The 16,007-nt window shown below is 46.9% G+C and overlaps 5 protein-coding genes and 1 long non-coding RNA gene across 9 annotated transcripts; 4 read left to right on the forward strand and 2 right to left on the reverse strand.

Annotated features, from left to right (window-relative positions):
* The first annotated feature begins 72 nt into the window (after window positions 1-72).
* On the forward strand, window positions 73-5,723 carry LOC6583249 (heat shock 70 kDa protein 4). Of its 2 annotated transcripts, XM_015162785.3 has the most exons (6): window positions 73-179; window positions 1,353-2,304; window positions 2,364-2,900; window positions 3,643-3,738; window positions 4,371-4,574; window positions 4,638-5,723. In XM_015162785.3, the coding sequence occupies exons 1-6, from the start codon at window positions 73-75 to the stop codon at window positions 5,256-5,258; spliced, it is 2,517 nt and encodes an 838-aa protein (XP_015018271.1). In that variant the 3' UTR covers window positions 5,259-5,723. The 2 variants fall into 2 exon arrangements, with proteins under 2 accessions (XP_015018271.1, XP_002008922.1); XM_002008886.4 differs by lacking the exon at window positions 3,643-3,738.
* Window positions 5,724-6,068: 345 nt separating this feature from the next.
* Window positions 6,069-6,700, forward strand: LOC26527338. Its single transcript, XM_015162787.3, has 2 exons — window positions 6,069-6,226; window positions 6,286-6,700. Exons 1-2 carry the CDS (start codon window positions 6,164-6,166, stop codon window positions 6,622-6,624), a joined length of 402 nt encoding a protein of 133 aa, XP_015018273.1. The 5' UTR covers window positions 6,069-6,163; the 3' UTR covers window positions 6,625-6,700.
* A 65-nt stretch (window positions 6,701-6,765) lies between these two features.
* LOC6583250 (neuralized-like protein 4) lies at window positions 6,766-13,066 on the reverse strand. 2 transcript variants are annotated; one of them, XM_015162788.3, is made up of 9 exons: window positions 12,592-13,066; window positions 12,157-12,528; window positions 11,137-12,095; window positions 10,897-11,073; window positions 9,759-10,843; window positions 8,873-9,703; window positions 8,503-8,815; window positions 8,326-8,436; window positions 6,766-8,270 (listed from the first exon to the last, which is right to left on the reverse strand). In XM_015162788.3, the coding sequence occupies exons 1-9, from the start codon at window positions 12,772-12,774 to the stop codon at window positions 6,956-6,958; spliced, it is 5,346 nt and encodes a 1,781-aa protein (XP_015018274.1). In that variant the 5' UTR covers window positions 12,775-13,066; the 3' UTR covers window positions 6,766-6,955. The 2 variants fall into 2 exon arrangements, with proteins under 2 accessions (XP_015018274.1, XP_002008923.1); XM_002008887.4 differs by having other exon boundaries at window positions 11,137-12,098.
* A 186-nt stretch (window positions 13,067-13,252) lies between these two features.
* LOC6583251 (RNA exonuclease 4) lies at window positions 13,253-14,433 on the forward strand. Its single transcript, XM_002008888.4, has one exon. It carries the CDS (start codon window positions 13,503-13,505, stop codon window positions 14,328-14,330), a length of 828 nt encoding a protein of 275 aa, XP_002008924.1. The 5' UTR covers window positions 13,253-13,502; the 3' UTR covers window positions 14,331-14,433.
* Window positions 14,364-15,063, reverse strand: LOC6583252. Its single transcript, XM_002008889.4, has one exon. It carries the CDS (start codon window positions 14,911-14,913, stop codon window positions 14,416-14,418), a length of 498 nt encoding a protein of 165 aa, XP_002008925.1. The 5' UTR covers window positions 14,914-15,063; the 3' UTR covers window positions 14,364-14,415.
* Window positions 15,064-15,175: 112 nt separating this feature from the next.
* LOC122757466 lies at window positions 15,176-15,942 on the forward strand. 2 transcript variants are annotated; one of them, XR_006357507.1, is made up of 2 exons: window positions 15,176-15,344; window positions 15,916-15,942. It is a non-coding gene; the product is annotated as an uncharacterized LOC122757466 (long non-coding RNA). The 2 variants fall into 2 exon arrangements; XR_006357508.1 differs by having other exon boundaries at window positions 15,844-15,934.
* The last annotated feature ends 65 nt before the right edge of the window (window positions 15,943-16,007 follow it).

Raw genomic sequence — 16,007 nt, forward strand, 5'->3', positions numbered from 1 at the left:
TAAAAAAGTCTAAATACTTTAACTAGTTTAACTAAATCAATCAATCGAGTCGGCAGCCGAAAGTAAAGAAAAATGTCTGTGATTGGCATCGATTTCGGTAACGAGGGCTGCTATGTAGCGGCTGCCAGATCCGGCGGCATAGAGACTCTTGCCAATGACTACAGTCTGCGTGCAACACCGTAAGTACCAAAAGGAAAAAGTACAAAATAATAGAGAGGTGATAAAAGTAGCACATGATTATGATTATTGCTGCTATTGGGATATCAATTAACGAAAGCTCTCAATATCCGCTGTACATAATCGCTTGCTCTTTTTCCCATTGAGGTTATGTATAAATGTAAGTCATGCCCGATACCTTGTGTATGTGTACGCGCGTACATACGCATGTGTGTGTGTGTGTGTATGTGGGCAAATGTTTGGCTGGGTGCGCGCCTAGAAATTTCCATTGTTGTCACTGGTAACGCTTATAATACAGAATTATTTTCATAAAATATATACAGGTAAAATGTAATATGTGCATGCAGCGCTCCATATGTATGCAATTGTGCCTAAATTTGGCTCTGGCTGCTCCCCAAAAAAAGCATTGCGAATTAATGAGAGGCCACATCAAAATGTTGCACTGCGTCGTGTTGCTCCATTTGAGATGGGGCTTCGCCGCAGTATTTGACTCAGATTCTAGATTTATAAATGTTGAATGCGTGGGAGCATTTTTACTTTTGCCAATATCATTTTTATTTGGCCAATCTAGATACACAAGCATACATACACGTACACATATATGCACACAGGCGTACGAAAATCATCGCATGCGTCATGCGGTCGGTCCGGTCAATAGCAGCATCAAAGCAGAGAGAGCGCAAGGCGGCCGCAGCAGAAGCAGAAGCAGCAGCAGCTGTTGCCGTGAAGAAAATGGGCGAAAAAAGAGTGCGAGAGAACAGCGAGCCTATGCGTTCACACCAAAGTTGTCAAAAATAAAATCAAAGCCGGCAAAACGCGATCGCGCACATACATGTGCATACTATGACAACACGTTTCTACATATACGGCTATGTGTGCACGTGTGTGTGTGTGTGCTGATTTAATTAACTTTGTTGTGGCAACACGACCATATTTGACGCGTTGCTAGAACATTTGTATACCCTGTACATTTATATAGCTTCAATATTGAAACTCATAAGGTATACAAAGATAAATTTACATATTTATGCTTGAATGCACCAAATAAATTTTTACTCTTAGGCGTTGCTTGGTTGCAGGCAAAATATCTCAGTCACACTTATTAACAAGTTTCAAAAATAGTGTATAATAATTCGTTTTATTATTCCACTAATTTAACTTTTACGTTTCTTCAGCTCATTTGTGGCATTTGATGGCAAGAAGCGCATCATTGGCGTTGCCGCCAAGAACCAGCAGGTGACAAACATGAAAAACACAGTTGGCGGCTTTAAGCGTCTGCTTGGCCGCAAATTCAACGATCCGCATGTACAGCATGAACTCAAGAGCATTCCAGCGCGCGTGGAGCCGCGCAGTGATGGCAGCATTGGCATCAAAGTCAACTATTTGAACGAGGATCAGCATTTCTCACCGGAGCAACTGACGGCCATGCTGTTCACGAAACTGAAAGAAACTTCGGCGGCTGCCATGCAAACGCAGGTGAATGACTGTGTCATCACCTGTCCCATATTCTTCACCAATGCCGAGCGTCAGGCGCTGCTCGATGCCGCACAAATCGCGGGACTGAATGTGCTGCGCCTGATGAACGAGACAACGGCCACGGCTCTGGCCTATGGCTTCTACAAGAACGAACTGTTCGAGGACAAGCCGCGTAACGTTATCTTCGTTGACTTCGGCCACTCGGCGCTGCAGGTCAGCGCCTGTGTGTTCACCAAGGGCAAGCTGAAGATGTTGGCCAGCAGCTGGGATCAGATTGGTGGGCGCGATATCGACTTGGCACTAGCTGAACACTTTACCAAGGAGTTCCTCGAGCGCTATAAGATCAATGCCAAGAGCAATGCTCGCGCCAATGTGCGTTTGCTGGCCGAAATCGAAAAGTTGAAGAAGCAAATGTCCGCCAACAGCACCAAACTGCCTCTGAATATTGAATGCTTCTTGGACGACATCGACGTTAGCTCGTCCATGCAGCGCTCCCAAATGGAAGAGCTGTGCGCTCCAATTCTACAGCGTGTCGAGCAGACCTTCAAGAAACTTTTGGTCGAATCAAAGCTGTCTCTGGACGATATACACTCTGTGGAGATTGTGGGCGGCAGCACTCGCATACCGGCTGTCAAGCAGCTCATTGAGCAGGTGAGTCACACTTGGCTGTATATTTTGGGTATGTTTCTAAGATGTTCTGTATTTTGTAGGTGTTCAACAAACCGGCCAGTACCACACTTAATCAGGATGAGGCAGTCTCGCGCGGAGCTGCTCTGCAATGCGCCATCATGTCGCCGGCTGTGCGCGTGCGCGAATTCGGGGTAACTGACATACAGAATTATGCCGTGAAAGTGCTCTGGGAGGGTGATGGCACATCATCGAGTGGCGAAGTTGAAATCTTTCCGCAATTCCATCCGTCACCATTCAGTCGTCTGGTGACCATAGCTCGCAAGAGTCCGTTCGTTGCGTCCATTGTGTACGGCCAACCGGTGCCGTATCCGGATCAAACTATCGGCACCTGGAAAATCAAGGACGTCAAGCCAACAGAGCGTGGCGAGAGTCAGGATGTCAAGCTGAAAGTTCGCATTAATCTTAACGGAATTGTCTTGATTTCGTCGGCCGTGCTCGTTGACCGAAAGGAGCAGGAAGAGACTGCCGCCGCAAACGAAATGGCTACCGACGAGAAGGCTGCCGGAGGAGAGCAAGCTGGACCCAATGCTGGCGAGCAAGCGGAAGCCCAACCTGAGGTTAGTCAATCTAAACAGCCCTTTATCGATTATGTAGTATCGTCATCATCATCAGATTCATACAAATTATATCATCTGTTGTTGAGTAGGCGCTCTCTCCCTTTCGCAGTTTTCTAACCCCTTCGAGTGATCTTCCTTCTAACAACTTCACCAGTCATCAACTGAATCGATTCTTATCATTTGCTCACTTCTAAGTAACTCGAATCTTCTTTATTTGATGCTCTTGCTGGCTTCTTTCACTTAGATAGGAAATGAAACCTAAGGCCCTAAATATGGGAGGCAAATTAAATAAACAAAGCCTTTTCGACTATAAATCCCTTTCATTTAGTACTTTAAATGAATTTATGTAAAAATATCTATCTAGCTATCAATTTTAACCCAAAACATCAACGTTTTTAGGGGCGTATACTAATACATTTTATTATGGCATGTTTGTGTTTCACTTTATCTCACTTTAGCGAAATGTTTAGTTCCATTCAGTTTCTTTAGTAATTTTATATATATCGAAAAGCTCTTCAGTATTGCGAGTCTGTGATTATATTTTGGTTGCTTCATGTTTGCGTCTTGGTTTCATTCCCAATCTACTAGTGCCGTAGTTGATGTTCCTCTTGCTGTTTAATTATGTTGTATTGTACATTTCTTTTGTACGAGATATTTATATATACTACATATACATACAATTATTACAACTATCACCCAAAATATTGGATATTGTGCGCTCGCGTTTTGCTCTCTCATATAGGCATATTTTGAGAATGAGGATGATATTAATACATCAACAGCCTCATCACCTGGCGGACAAGGGTGGGCACAACGGGTCAAGGGCTGGTTTGGTTCGGTACGTTTTCAAATTTAAAGCAAATAAAAATCTTAATACAAATATAATTTCTAATATAAAACCAAAAATGAGAAAATATCACGAAATTGGAAATGTCGTATGAGAAAATATCAAGCACAACATTTTGCGCTTTCTTTTCCCACCCAACAACCGATAGTAAAACGAATGATGAAGACCGCTCATAAGCCGCCTACCCTGTGTGCTCCTACATAATATTGCAAAACAAAAAAATAAATATACAATCAAAATAATTATTGAATTGCTTAAACAATTTGCCCAATATATGCTTGAATACTTTTTATTTATTTATTCAAATATATACATTTAATTATTATGATTTAAACAAAGTAAGCAAAAAAGATAAACAAAACAAAAATACACGTTCTACAATGCGCCTCCAATCCAATGAATGCTACTCGAACTTCTATTTACATATTTAAGACACGAATCACAATCTTTTGCTCATATTGTAGGCTGTTACTTGAGCTGTTTTTCCTCTTCGCTTTGTTGTTGTTCCGCTTCGAAGTATTTCCTCTTTCTATTGGCTATGTGAAACGAATAATTTGATCGAGTCGATGGAGCAATTGTTCTAATCTATGGTTTCTGTCTTCTGTATTCTATTTCACGCACAGGGCAATGACAAAACAAAAAAGAAGACCAAAAAGGACATCGAGCTGCCAATGGAGCCCATCACTCATGGCTTCGAGCCAGCTGTCTTGAGCGGCTATGCACAGCAGGAGGCTAAGATGATTGGCAACGATCAGAAGGAGACGGAGCGCATTGACGCCAAAAACGCATTGGAGGAGTTCGTCTACGATATGCGCAACAAGCTACACGTAAGAGTCTAATGACCTTCAGTCAAGCCTAGGTCAATAACAATAATATTGTCACATTTGCAGGGTGGACCTCTTGAGCGCTATGTGGTTGAGTCCGATCGCGAGTCGATTGTAGCGCAGCTAAATGATCTCGAGAACTGGTTATATGAGGATGGCGAGGATTGCGACCGTGAGACTTACACCAGTCGCCTGACGGCGCTGTTGCAGAAAACCGATCCGATCAAGCAGCGCGCCCACGACTACGAGCAGTGCCCGGCTGCTTTCGAGGAGCTAAAGAACTGCATTGCTGTGGCCCGTCAGGCAGTGGCCGAGTTCCGCAAGGGTGTGCCCAAGTACGATCATTTGACGGAGACCGAGTTCATCAACATAGCCGAATCTGCGGACAAGGCGCAAAAGTGGCTGGAAACCAATCTGTCAAAATTCACGCAATCGCCACGCACAGTCGATAGTCCTGTTACCCTGCAGGCAGTGCGCCATGAGGTGAATTCCTTGACTAGCTGCGTCAACTCTGTCATTAACCGCGCGAAACCGAAGCCAGCTGCCAAGACAACGCCACCGCCAAAGGATGCTGCGGAACAGAATGGCGGCGAGCCAACTGCCGGCGGTGACAAAATGGATGTGGACAACAATGGGCAGAACGTAGGCAGCAACTCACCCAGCGATGCTGCCATGGACGTTGAATGAACAATGCGTCGTACGTCGTCGGCGGTTATTGATATATTTAATAAAAGAAACGAGTATAGAAACAAATCAAATATATATGGTATTGGCTAACGATAAAAACAACAACACAAAACTTAACTTTACGTCTATAAACCAACATGAAACAACAACAGTAAAAATTGTATATGCACTTTTGCTTTCCTGACGCATCAGAATCAGCAAACTGGCAAACTGTAAACAAACCCTAAATGTGTAAGCGTATAAATAAAACAAACGATTTGATCAAGTGCAGCAGACGAAGATATAGCAGTGGAATCGGAAGTTGAAGTGACGGACAGACAGAGCTGCTCTACGGATGGATGCAACAACTTAATACAAACATTTTCTAATCGACCATTTTTGCATATAGTTGAATAACAACAAAAACCGACAGTAAATGAATGGAATTCAAATAATCAAATAAAACCGTAATGATGATTCCAAAAAGCCCTTAATTGGTTTTTGTTCGAACTCGAAATATGTTAATATAATATATAATATATGTTATTCAATATGATACATATATGATATAATATATTTATATGTTATTTAATATAAAACATATACAATATAATATATTTAATATATGTCACTTGAACACTTACACCCTTTCTTTACTACATATAATTTACGACTACTAGCGTATTTTGTTGATTTGCATAATATATAACATCGTATTCTCCGAATTGAAATAGGTTGAAAGGTCACATAATTAATGATAGCATTTTATATATATACTACATATGCCTATAGAATCATTAAAATATACATATTTATTTATTACTGTAGCCTCACAATAATATTCAGTTCAGTTCTGTTCGTTAAACACATTGCAAGCGCATTAGTGGGACTTTTTATTTAAAAATATCGAAGAACCTACTCAAAATATGCAATTTGTAGTAATTTTCCTGATCGCATTTCTAGCAGGTGCATCAGCCAAAGATGATTCGGTGAGTGGCTTGAAATCGAGTTACTCGAGAGATATCTGATTGCAAACTTTCAAATGCAGTTAAGTGAGAGCTCAGCAGCTTTGGAAAAACAGTGCGGTTCCTTTTGCTATACCCTTTTAAGGACCTTATCGCAGAGTGGCGACAAGGCTAAAAAGGCAGCAGAGGAAAGTGCGATAACAATCCGCAACCAAGACAATCAGATCAAGGAACTCGAAATGAAGGTAGCCGAATTGAAAGCTAATCTGGAGCTTATGAAAGAGAAAGAGATCGAATACGAGGCGAAGATCAAGTCGAATGATGATTTAGTAGTAGACGTAGGTCTGAAACTTGATAGTCTCACAAACAAAGTGGCGCAGATAGCAGACATAAAATCAAATAGAACAGAGCCTAAAGTGTAAAGTGCATTTCAAAAGAATTTTTTAACTAAAATTGTAACAATTTAATAAATACGCAACTCTTATGCATTTAAGAAAATTTGTTGTTCGATTAAATGATTCGAATAGCACTTAAATATAGTAAAATAGACGCAAGAGTGGATATTAGGTGTAACATTGTGAGTATATTTGGAAATTCTATGCGCTTACATTACAAAACTTGCTTATAAACGGGGGAATGCTAATGCGAAGGCGAATGCGTGGATAGCTAGCGTGTGTGTAGATGAAATAAATAGGAAGTTTGGCTGCGAGCTGGTGACTAGTGTATAAATATCATTATCCATAGATGCTTTGCTTAGGGTTCGCTTGAAGGCTCCTCGGTGCGATCCAATTTAATAATTAAAGCGTTTATGATGCAGGCGCCCGCCTCCTTTGTAAACCAGCACAGGTCGTTGAGCAGGTGCACAGAGGACTCGTTTAGAGTGCTCGAACTGCTGCCGGCACCGCCAACAGCGCCGCCCACTCCCGATCCACCTTCATGCGTTGCCTCATTGTCGGCCGAATGCATGCTGCGTCGCTTGGCCTCGGTAGCCGTCTTGCCCGTGGTCACGCCGGAGATGGACTGACGTCGCACGTACACCTCAAACGAGGTGGAAATGCGATGGACGCCCTGGTCGGAGACATAATGATGCTGTGGCAGCACCGGCTCAATCACTGTAGCATTGGGCGAGTAGTAGAGTTCCAGACGCGTGCCTGGCTCATCTTTGTGCGTGGCTGCCACCGTATCCTCGTCCATTTCCAGCGGCAGCGGCTGCCCTCGATCCAAAATGGCGCGAATCTTATCCACGCGTGTCATATAGTAGAAGGGCAGCCAGTCGCCATTCAGATCCAAGTGTACTTGTGCCGCCAGAGAGCCGGCAGCGGACGACGTGGACGTACTAAGCGCATTGACGGTTTGTTGATTCAGCTTGAAGTACACCCAGCCCTCCAGCTTGTCTCCGTTGCCGTTGCTGTTGCCGTTGCACTTCGAGCAGAAGCAGATCGGATCGAGGCGAACGTCGAAAAAGGCTTGCGGCAGCACAAGGGAGGCACAGAAGCGTTTCACCTGCTTCAGATATTCGCAATCGTTTTGCTCCATGGCTGCCGCGGCACTACGCAACGAGTCCCTAGCATTGCCACTGGAATTGGTTTCCGACTCCAAGGAGTTGAGCGAGGAGAGATCCAAATTAAGTAAGGACATTTGGTCCGGTATCAAATGATGTTGCATGCGCGTGTATTCATTCTGTTGCAGCTGCTGCAGCAGCAGCAAGTGATTCATATAATCAATCTCATCATCCTCCAGCACATTATCCGGCTCGCTGGACAATTCACGTTCATTGGCCGCCTCCGCAACTGCCTCCACATTGTTCTCACTGTGCTCCGACTCGTGCGAGGCGTCCATGGCTGGTGCAGCCGCACTGGAGCACAGGATTTGCTCGTCGTACTCCTTGTTGGTGTCATAGACTGCGTTCGAGCCATGTAACTGGCCCGCTGCACTTGAGCCACTCGCAACACCGCCGCCACCACCCCCTGTTGAGGTGTTCAGCGAGTTCTGAAACCGTTGGGTGCTCTGACTACGCTGTATATTCAGATTTGTGTTGTGCTGCAGCTGCAAGGACTCGCGCAAGCAGCTAAAAAGGAAATTGGTTTACAATCTTGAAATACTTGAATATAGGATGCACTTACCAAGTGGAGGATGATCCACCCAGCTCATTGCGCTGCTGTTCAAGCGTGCGATTCTTTATGGAAATATTTAGCAACAGATTCTCTGAGACGCTCTCCATCACCGAACGGGTCCTGTTGGTAAGGATTTATAGATTTAAGACTTTAAATCAAGTTGTTTTAATCTGTGCTGCTTCTTACATGACATTGGCTGAGGCGGACGTAGAGGCACCTGTGGGCAATTCTCTGGCACTGTCGCTCAGCTGCTCCGTATCCTTCTCCTTTTCGTGCATTTCCAAGTGCGCCTTCTCGCACTGCTGCGGCATATTGTCCAGCTCCAGCGCCTCAGGTGCCTCCAAGATTGGCGTGCCGTTGGCGTTGCCAGTGCGCGAGGCATCGTTGCCCGTTAGCAAAGTGATCTTCTCGCACTTGCCATATATGTCAAAGATGGGATACACATGACCGGGCAGGCCACTGGCCAGATCCTCTAAGTTCGTGGAGCCCACCATAATGACTGCAAAGCAAATCGTTTATCAATCCTAATTATTTCTTTAGACATCTCCATACTTACTTAACAAGCCGGCGTGGGTGAGCGAGAGAGTAATCACCGTGCCCACCTGTATGCTGTCGAGCGCCTCACCATACTTGGAGACCATGACCTGGCCATTGATGTTGATGTAGTCGTGCGTGGCCAGCCAGCAGCTGCGCTTGCAGTTGAGCAACGATATGGGCACGGCCAGCGCCTGGGGGCAGGCTGCCATCACACCCAAGCATAGGGTGCCCTTCCACTTGTTGTTAATGGCGTCCACTTTGATGCTGATGCTCTCGCCCTTGCATAAGGGTTTGTTGAGATACACGATGGCCTGGTTAAACGACTTGCTTCTCGATGCACTGCGTCGATCGTCGGAGAGGCGCGTATGCTTGTTCGATATGTCGACAAACTCATAATTTTGCGCCTCTGAATCGATCGACTCCAGCATTGAGCTGTCCTGCTTGTTCAGTGGATCCATGCCAAAGTCCATGGAGTCCTGGAGGCGCAGGCTGCATGGACTTAACGGGGATGCGGGAACCTGCGTGGAGATCACCTGCACGGCCATCGTCGAGCCGCGCAACTCGGCCACAACATACACATTGTTGGGCACATTGTGAAACTGAATGTTGACGTTCTCGGCGTTCAGCAGAATGTTCACCGAGTTCTCGACGCGCTCCAGTGTGATGCGATCATCCACGCGCAGCCACTCCAGCGAGGCGAGTGATCGCTGCAAGCAGCTGGAGTTGAAGCGCACCTCATTGCCACTCACGTACCAGACATTTGCCGGGATTCGCTTGAGGCTCGTGGGCAGCTTCTTCCGCACGCTTTCATCCGCCAAGTTGAGATCTGTGATGCCAATGCTGAGGCAGCCTGCAACAAGATTTGATTTGAGTGTTAAGATTCATGAAACATTTTGCTAACCTACCGGCAAACATGGGATTTATCGACGTCAGCTTTATTTCGAAAGGCGAGCCCGCACTCAGTGGATGCTCGGAGAAGACCAGGCTGTGCGAGAGGGCTGCCGTGGATCCAGTGTATCGAGATGCCTCTGTCCAGTCCTTGGTCAGCGCCACGTTGCCCGAGACAAATGTCCAGCGGTGCTTGGTCTCCAGCGCCGGATGTTGTATGACGGACGTCGCCTGGCAGCTCTGCGAGTTTTCGCTGGTGGCATACGGAGCCCGGATGTCCAGCTGTGTCTGGGTCAGGCTAACCTGCGCGCACTGCCCATAGAGATCAATGATGGCCCAAATGTTGGGCGCGTGGCATTCCCCAGCCGGACCCTGGTCCATGCCGTCGACAAAGAAGTGGATGTAGTCGCCGTTGCGCATGACGCCCACCCGTGCGCCCGTGCCGAGCGTGTCCAAATCGATGAGTACATTGGTGCGAATGGTCTTGCGATTATGGAAGATCATGGGACCGCACAGTATGATGGTATCATTGGCCTCCAAATCGGTGGCATTTGGTGCCAGCTGGATATCCTCCGGCCGTGTGCCCGTCACACCGATCTCAATGTTGCCGGACCAATGGCGCACCATCGTCTCCAGCTCGACCTCGAATAGTTCCCGATTGCGCAACGGCCGATTGCTAAACACAATGGCATCATTGAACTCGGCCAAGGAATTGGGACGCGATGCAGTCAGGCCGCTATTTGAGATGCCAGCGTTGGCGCCATGAATGCTGTGGAACCGCAGCGGCACCTCGCTGTACAGCGTCGTATTGGAAATGGTGGAGTTGCCCGTGTCCGGGCTGCCGCACTCCGAGGTGTCAATGATGCTGGCCTGTGCCGCCTGGCCATACAGATCGATCACGCCGTACACTCGCTCCGGCACGTTCGTCGCTGCCGGTCCCTGATCGACGCCGTTCACCCAAAAGTGCAGAGTGCCGTCATCCTTGCGCACGACACCCACGCGATCGCCCACCTGCAGACGATCCAGGTTCTGGCCATACTGCTCGATCACCGTAACACCGTTCTGCATGACACCGTTGCCAGTCATCATCCAAGTGCCAGAGCTGCAAAAACCAGATGCTAAAGCTGGATTCAAACCAGTTAAAAACGCACCTACCGCACGTTAGTCATGGTGAAGGGAAAGTCCAGCTCGTCGGCTGAGTGCGTGGTCACGCCCATTTCCACAGAGCCCGCCCACTTGGTGACGACACGTTCGAGTCGCACTTGAAACAGTTCGTTGGGCCGCAGCGGACGACGAGTGAGCACGACGCCGTTATTAAAGTCATCGGCAGCGCTAAAACATGTATTAAATTTAATTAGAAACTATTATTAGATGGAGCTGGAGTAGTGCTCTTACTTGGGCCGGAGCGCTGTGCGTCCGCTCTGCGTGACCGTGGCATGGCTGCCGCAAATGTGATGGAACGTGAGGCGATCATCGTTGCGTGCAATGGCGCGCGTGCTGGAGATGGTTTCGCTCAGGCCGCCAGCCGCGCCGGCCACGTTCATCTCGCTCTCCGGACTCAGCAGACTGAGCGTAGGCGTCCCAGACTGGCCATGGCTGCAGGCCAGAGCCATGCCAGCGACAATGTTGTTTCTTCTGGTGACCAAATTCTGCTGCTCGCGCTCGTCACGATCCACGATGGTCACCTTGATGGTCATGCCGTACAGATCGATGACGCCCCACAGTGTGGCGGCTACCCGCGTCGCTGCTATGCCCTGATCCTGGCCGTTGATGTAGTAGTGGAGGTTGCCATTCGACTTCCTCATCATGCCCACTCGGTCGCCCTCGCGTAGCTCATCCAAATTGAATTCGCCGTACTGCCGGCGCGTGCCCTTGCCATTGGTCAGTATGCCGCAGCCGGACATCATGATGGTGCCGCTGCGCATGTTCGTCATTGTGGCCGGAAAGTGGAGAACTGTGGGATTGTGCGTGGTGACGCCCACCTCAATCGAGCCCGACCACTTGTCCACCAGCTTGTCTATGCGAATCTCAAAGAGCTCGTTGTCGCGCAGCGGCCGATGCGTCATGACGACGCCATTGTTGAACTCGTCCAGAGGACGACGGCGCTCGGCTGAACGAAAATTGGGCAGCAACTTGACCAGAGAGCCGCAACGTGTATGGAAACGCAAGCGATCGTTGACATCATAGAAGTCGCCAATGCCGCTGCTGGAGCTACAGCTGGCATTGCCATTGAGATTTAGCCGGGCCAATGCATCAATATTCCCGCTGTCGACGACGCTCACATCCACGCTCATGGGCACATCCAAATTCTGGATGACCTGCTGCAGCGGCTGCTGCAAGGGCGAGTCCAGCAGCTGCTGAAAGAATAGATCGCTTTAGGCATTTATTTAATATGAGACAAACCAACTGAAATACCTCGCTGCTGGTGTTGTGGATGGCGCTCACGTCTGTGGGGCAGATGGACACCTGCACACAGCGTCCGTAGAGATCAACTAGAGCCCAGAGCGGCTTGGGCATGTTCTTGGCGGCCACGCCCTGCGACTCGCCGTTGACGTAGAAGACGAGATCGTTGTTGGAGGTGCGCATGACCCCAACGCGATCATTTTCATTGAGTGTCTCCAGATCCGTGCCGTAGTACTCGAGCAGGCGGCGCCCATCCTTGCGCACATCGATGCCGGACATGACCCAGGTTCCATTGCGCATAGCCGTCGCGCAAGCAACCAATTCCAGATCCTCGGGCGATTCCGATGTGACGCCAATCTCAATGCTCCCGCCCCAAGAGTGATTCTGCAAAGCACACAAGCACATGATTAGGACATATACTGTTTAATAGTTAGTATCCCTACTCACCTTCTTTTCGATGACCACCTCGAAGAGCACATCGTCGACCAGCGGCTCGGCGCTGAACACGAGCGCATGGCTGAAATTTCGCATGGAGCGCTGCGCTGAACGATTGCCATTGCCGAGTGTTATGGAGCGGCCGCAGCGCGTGTGAAAGCTCTGCATCGAACTGCCTGTGGGGTCAGCGGACATGTTATGAATAGTGAAATCGAACTGAACTTTTCGCCTAACGTTGCACTCCAACTCCAACAATTTCCACCACAAGCCGCACAACGTGCGTGCAGCTATTGGACTACTGCATGGTTACAACATTTTCGAATTAGTGCGTTATTATCAATTAAAACTTGAGTCTCGCAAGCAGAGCCCACTAATTTACTTATTACGAACTAAATTCAGGTTCCTTTTGAGATTTTCCTTTGTTTTTTCCGTTTTCAGCACATTTCTGTATTGTTGATTCCTCCTCTGTTTTATTTCAACTTTTTTTTTTGCAATTGCAACAGCTGACATACAGCGATAACAGTTTAACATTTGCTTACAGTGTTAGTTCAAAGCGCCTACAACAAAATATTTTTGTAAACAAATCCGAGCAGCGGCTTTTGAAAATAATTTCATAAATAAATTTAATATTATATTACATAACAAATGTTTATTTTATAAACAATTCGGTATATATTGTGTAATTAATTTGAAACTAACGGAACAGCTGCTGAATCATTCGATAAGTTCGTAGAGGTAACGCTGACGTTCGATAAGCTGCTATCGGCCGAGCAACTGATTGACAAAAACACATTTTTGGGAACTACGGCTGTTGGCAGAAGGGCGATAAATTCCACATAATTTTGGAAATTACAAGGAAAGACGAAACCTTAAACGAACATCGCACTTAGAGCAAGTAATGTAAAAGTTCCGTCTTTGCCTCGATGTCTTCAGCACAACGTCAGAAGCAGTTCGACTTGAACCGCGGCACCAACGCAACAGCAAATGAAAACAAAATAACAATGAACACAAACTCGAATTCGAATTCGCCCGGACAACGTAAGCTGCAGGTCTCGATGGAGCGTCTGCAAGTACAACAGCCAAATATCAATCGACGCGCCGCGGGCTCCAATTGGCAGGCAGCAGCAGCCGTCGGCAGCGAGAATCAAAAGCAGCCAGCAGCAAATATGGACGGTGAGGACGCCAACGGCACCTTGTCCAAGTCGGCTCGTGCACGTCTCAAGCGTAAGGCACAGCGCAATCGGTACTTGGCCATGGATTGCGAGATGGTCGGTGTGGGATTCAATGGCCAGGACGACATGCTGGCACGTGTCTCCATTGTAAACAAGGTGGGTGAAGTGCTGCTGGACAAGCACGTAAAGCCCCGCGCGCCAGTTACAGATTACAGGACCGCCGTCTCGGGCATACGCCCGCACGACATCGAGAATGGCGAGGAGTTCGAGGCTGTGCAGGATGAGGTGGTCAAGCTGCTGCATGGAAAAATACTCGTCGGCCATGCCCTGCGCAACGATCTCGCCGTGCTGAACATCAAACATCCCGTGGCCCATATCCGCGACACCTCGCGCTACAAGCCGCTCTGCAAGCTCGTCTCCAACGGCCACACACCTAGCCTGAAGCGCCTGACCATGGCCGTACTCGGCCAGGAGATACAGACGGGCGAGCACAACTCTGTGGAGGATGCACGCGCCGCTATGGGCATCTACAATCGAATTGCCGCCGACTGGGAGAAGTATCTGGAGCGGCGCCAGTAGAAATGACGACAGTAGCAAAGTAAACGAATCAACTAGCATTAAGTCATTGTCATTGGATTTTAATATTACAATGTAAATAAATATATTAAGTTTTGAGCTCAAACTCTTCATCCGATCCTATACTGTCCGTCTGTGGGTCACTTAAGACACTACCGTGTATTGCATTGTGGCGCTCCATTAGCTCCCGCCACGGGTCCTCCAACATGGAACTGTGGAAGTATTGAGAAGCATTTCCCCTATCGTTAAATTTTTTTTTATTTTGGTGCTGCCCACGCCTGTCACCGCCGCCCCTGCCGCGATGACCAAAATTCCGCGGGGTTCCGTATTGCTGGTGAGGTGTTTTAATCTGGTAGAAGTGAGGCGTATTTGCACTTGAAGAGCCTTGTCTGTCCTCGTAGAAGCCAACATTTTGTTGTTGAGGCGTTCGATTTTGGTAGAAATGTGGCGTGCTTGGATTGGGTCTCTGTGGCGTTTGCTGGCCACCGTTATGCTGGGACATGTACTCCGTGTTCTGAGATGGGTATTGTCGCACATTCTGAGAGTAGGGCGCGTAGTAATTAAATCCTTTTCGGGGTGTTCCCATTATTAAACCAATAAAAAGAGTTTGTAAACAATTCACTAGATTTCGGACCAGGGCTGGTGCACATCGATTAACTTATCGAGCTGTCTATGCCTTGCTGATAATGGATAACAATTTTCAAATAAAAAATTTTGAAAATGGTGAAGTAGTTAGCTTTCAGTATTAGATCAAAAATTTATTTGTTGTTTGTTTGTTTAGCATGTCATAAATTTGTTTTAAAAATAATGTGAACATAGACACTACAGTGGAGAGCGTGCAGGCTAGTATATTTTGTACAGCACAACATTCGGTATTTCAATGCTGCCAAAACGTCGGTCACACTAACAGTCTCGTTCGAAAACTCGACAAGCGAAGTTGCGAGTCGTTCTGGTCGCGCCGTCGCATGTAAATTGCATTTAAACAATTGCAGTGGAATTTCGCGTACAAAACCCTAAGTAATTGAAATGCAACATTAAATTTTAAATTTCAAATTGAAAGCGCTTTTAATTCAAGTTGCGAATGAACGACCGGTTAGAGTACAAATTAAAAGCAAGGCCATAAAGTTAAACACGCCTACAGGAGCGTTCTATTGAAATCTGCGCTTTGTCTGTGCCCCTGTGTGTGTGAGTGTGGAGTGTGCATGTGTATGTGTGTGAGTGCACTATGGAGTGTGGAGTGTGTATGATTGTATGTGAGCTCGTGTTGAATGCTTATGTGTGAGTGTGTGTTGGCGTGTGTATATGTTTGTTCAGTTGCATATAAAGAAGAAGAAGCAACAGCAGCAGCCGCCGCATCAGCAGCAACAACAACAACAACAACAAGCACATTACTCACTTTGGTGTCATTATTTGTGCTTCCAACAAAATTCTTTTAGGGCGTGTATATGCTTGTGTGTTTGCCTACGTGTGTATGTGTGTGTGTAAAACATAAAAATATATATAATTAATATTGCAGTTAAAAGTGCTTGCCTTGCAAATAAAAGAGAAAGAAAGAAAAAAATTAACACAGCAACTTTTTCGCCTTTAGTTCAATACGAAAACAACAACAACAACAGAAGCAGCAACAACAACTAAAACAACAGAAACGTCGCAAAACAACAAAAACAAACAGATACACTA

The sequence above is a fragment of the Drosophila mojavensis genome, unplaced genomic scaffold (genome assembly GCF_018153725.1).
Source record: "Drosophila mojavensis isolate 15081-1352.22 unplaced genomic scaffold, ASM1815372v1 contig_74, whole genome shotgun sequence".
NCBI lineage: Eukaryota > Metazoa > Arthropoda > Insecta > Diptera > Drosophilidae > Drosophila > Drosophila mojavensis.

Coding starts and splice junctions, on each gene's coding strand:
- LOC6583252 (XM_002008889.4), bottom strand. CDS start 14,913: ATGGGAACACCCCGAAAAGGATTTAATTACTACGCGCCCTACTCTCAG.
- LOC6583251 (XM_002008888.4), top strand. CDS start 13,503: ATGTCTTCAGCACAACGTCAGAAGCAGTTCGACTTGAACCGCGGCACC.
- LOC6583249 (XM_015162785.3), top strand. CDS start 73: ATGTCTGTGATTGGCATCGATTTCGGTAACGAGGGCTGCTATGTAGCG. Junction 2,901..3,642: donor AAGCGGAAGCCCAACCTGAG/GTTAGTCAATCT, acceptor TCTCTCATATAG/GCATATTTTGAGAATGAGGA. Junction 3,739..4,370: donor TCAAGGGCTGGTTTGGTTCG/GTACGTTTTCAA, acceptor TTTCACGCACAG/GGCAATGACAAAACAAAAAA.
- LOC26527338 (XM_015162787.3), top strand. CDS start 6,164: ATGCAATTTGTAGTAATTTTCCTGATCGCATTTCTAGCAGGTGCATCA. Junction 6,227..6,285: donor CATCAGCCAAAGATGATTCG/GTGAGTGGCTTG, acceptor TTTCAAATGCAG/TTAAGTGAGAGCTCAGCAGC.
- LOC6583250 (XM_002008887.4), bottom strand. CDS start 12,774: ATGTCCGCTGACCCCACAGGCAGTTCGATGCAGAGCTTTCACACGCGC. Junction 12,529..12,591: donor AGGTGGTCATCGAAAAGAAG/GTGAGTAGGGAT, acceptor TGTGCTTTGCAG/AATCACTCTTGGGGCGGGAG. Junction 8,437..8,502: donor TCCGCCTCAGCCAATGTCAT/GTAAGAAGCAGC, acceptor CCTTACCAACAG/GACCCGTTCGGTGATGGAGA.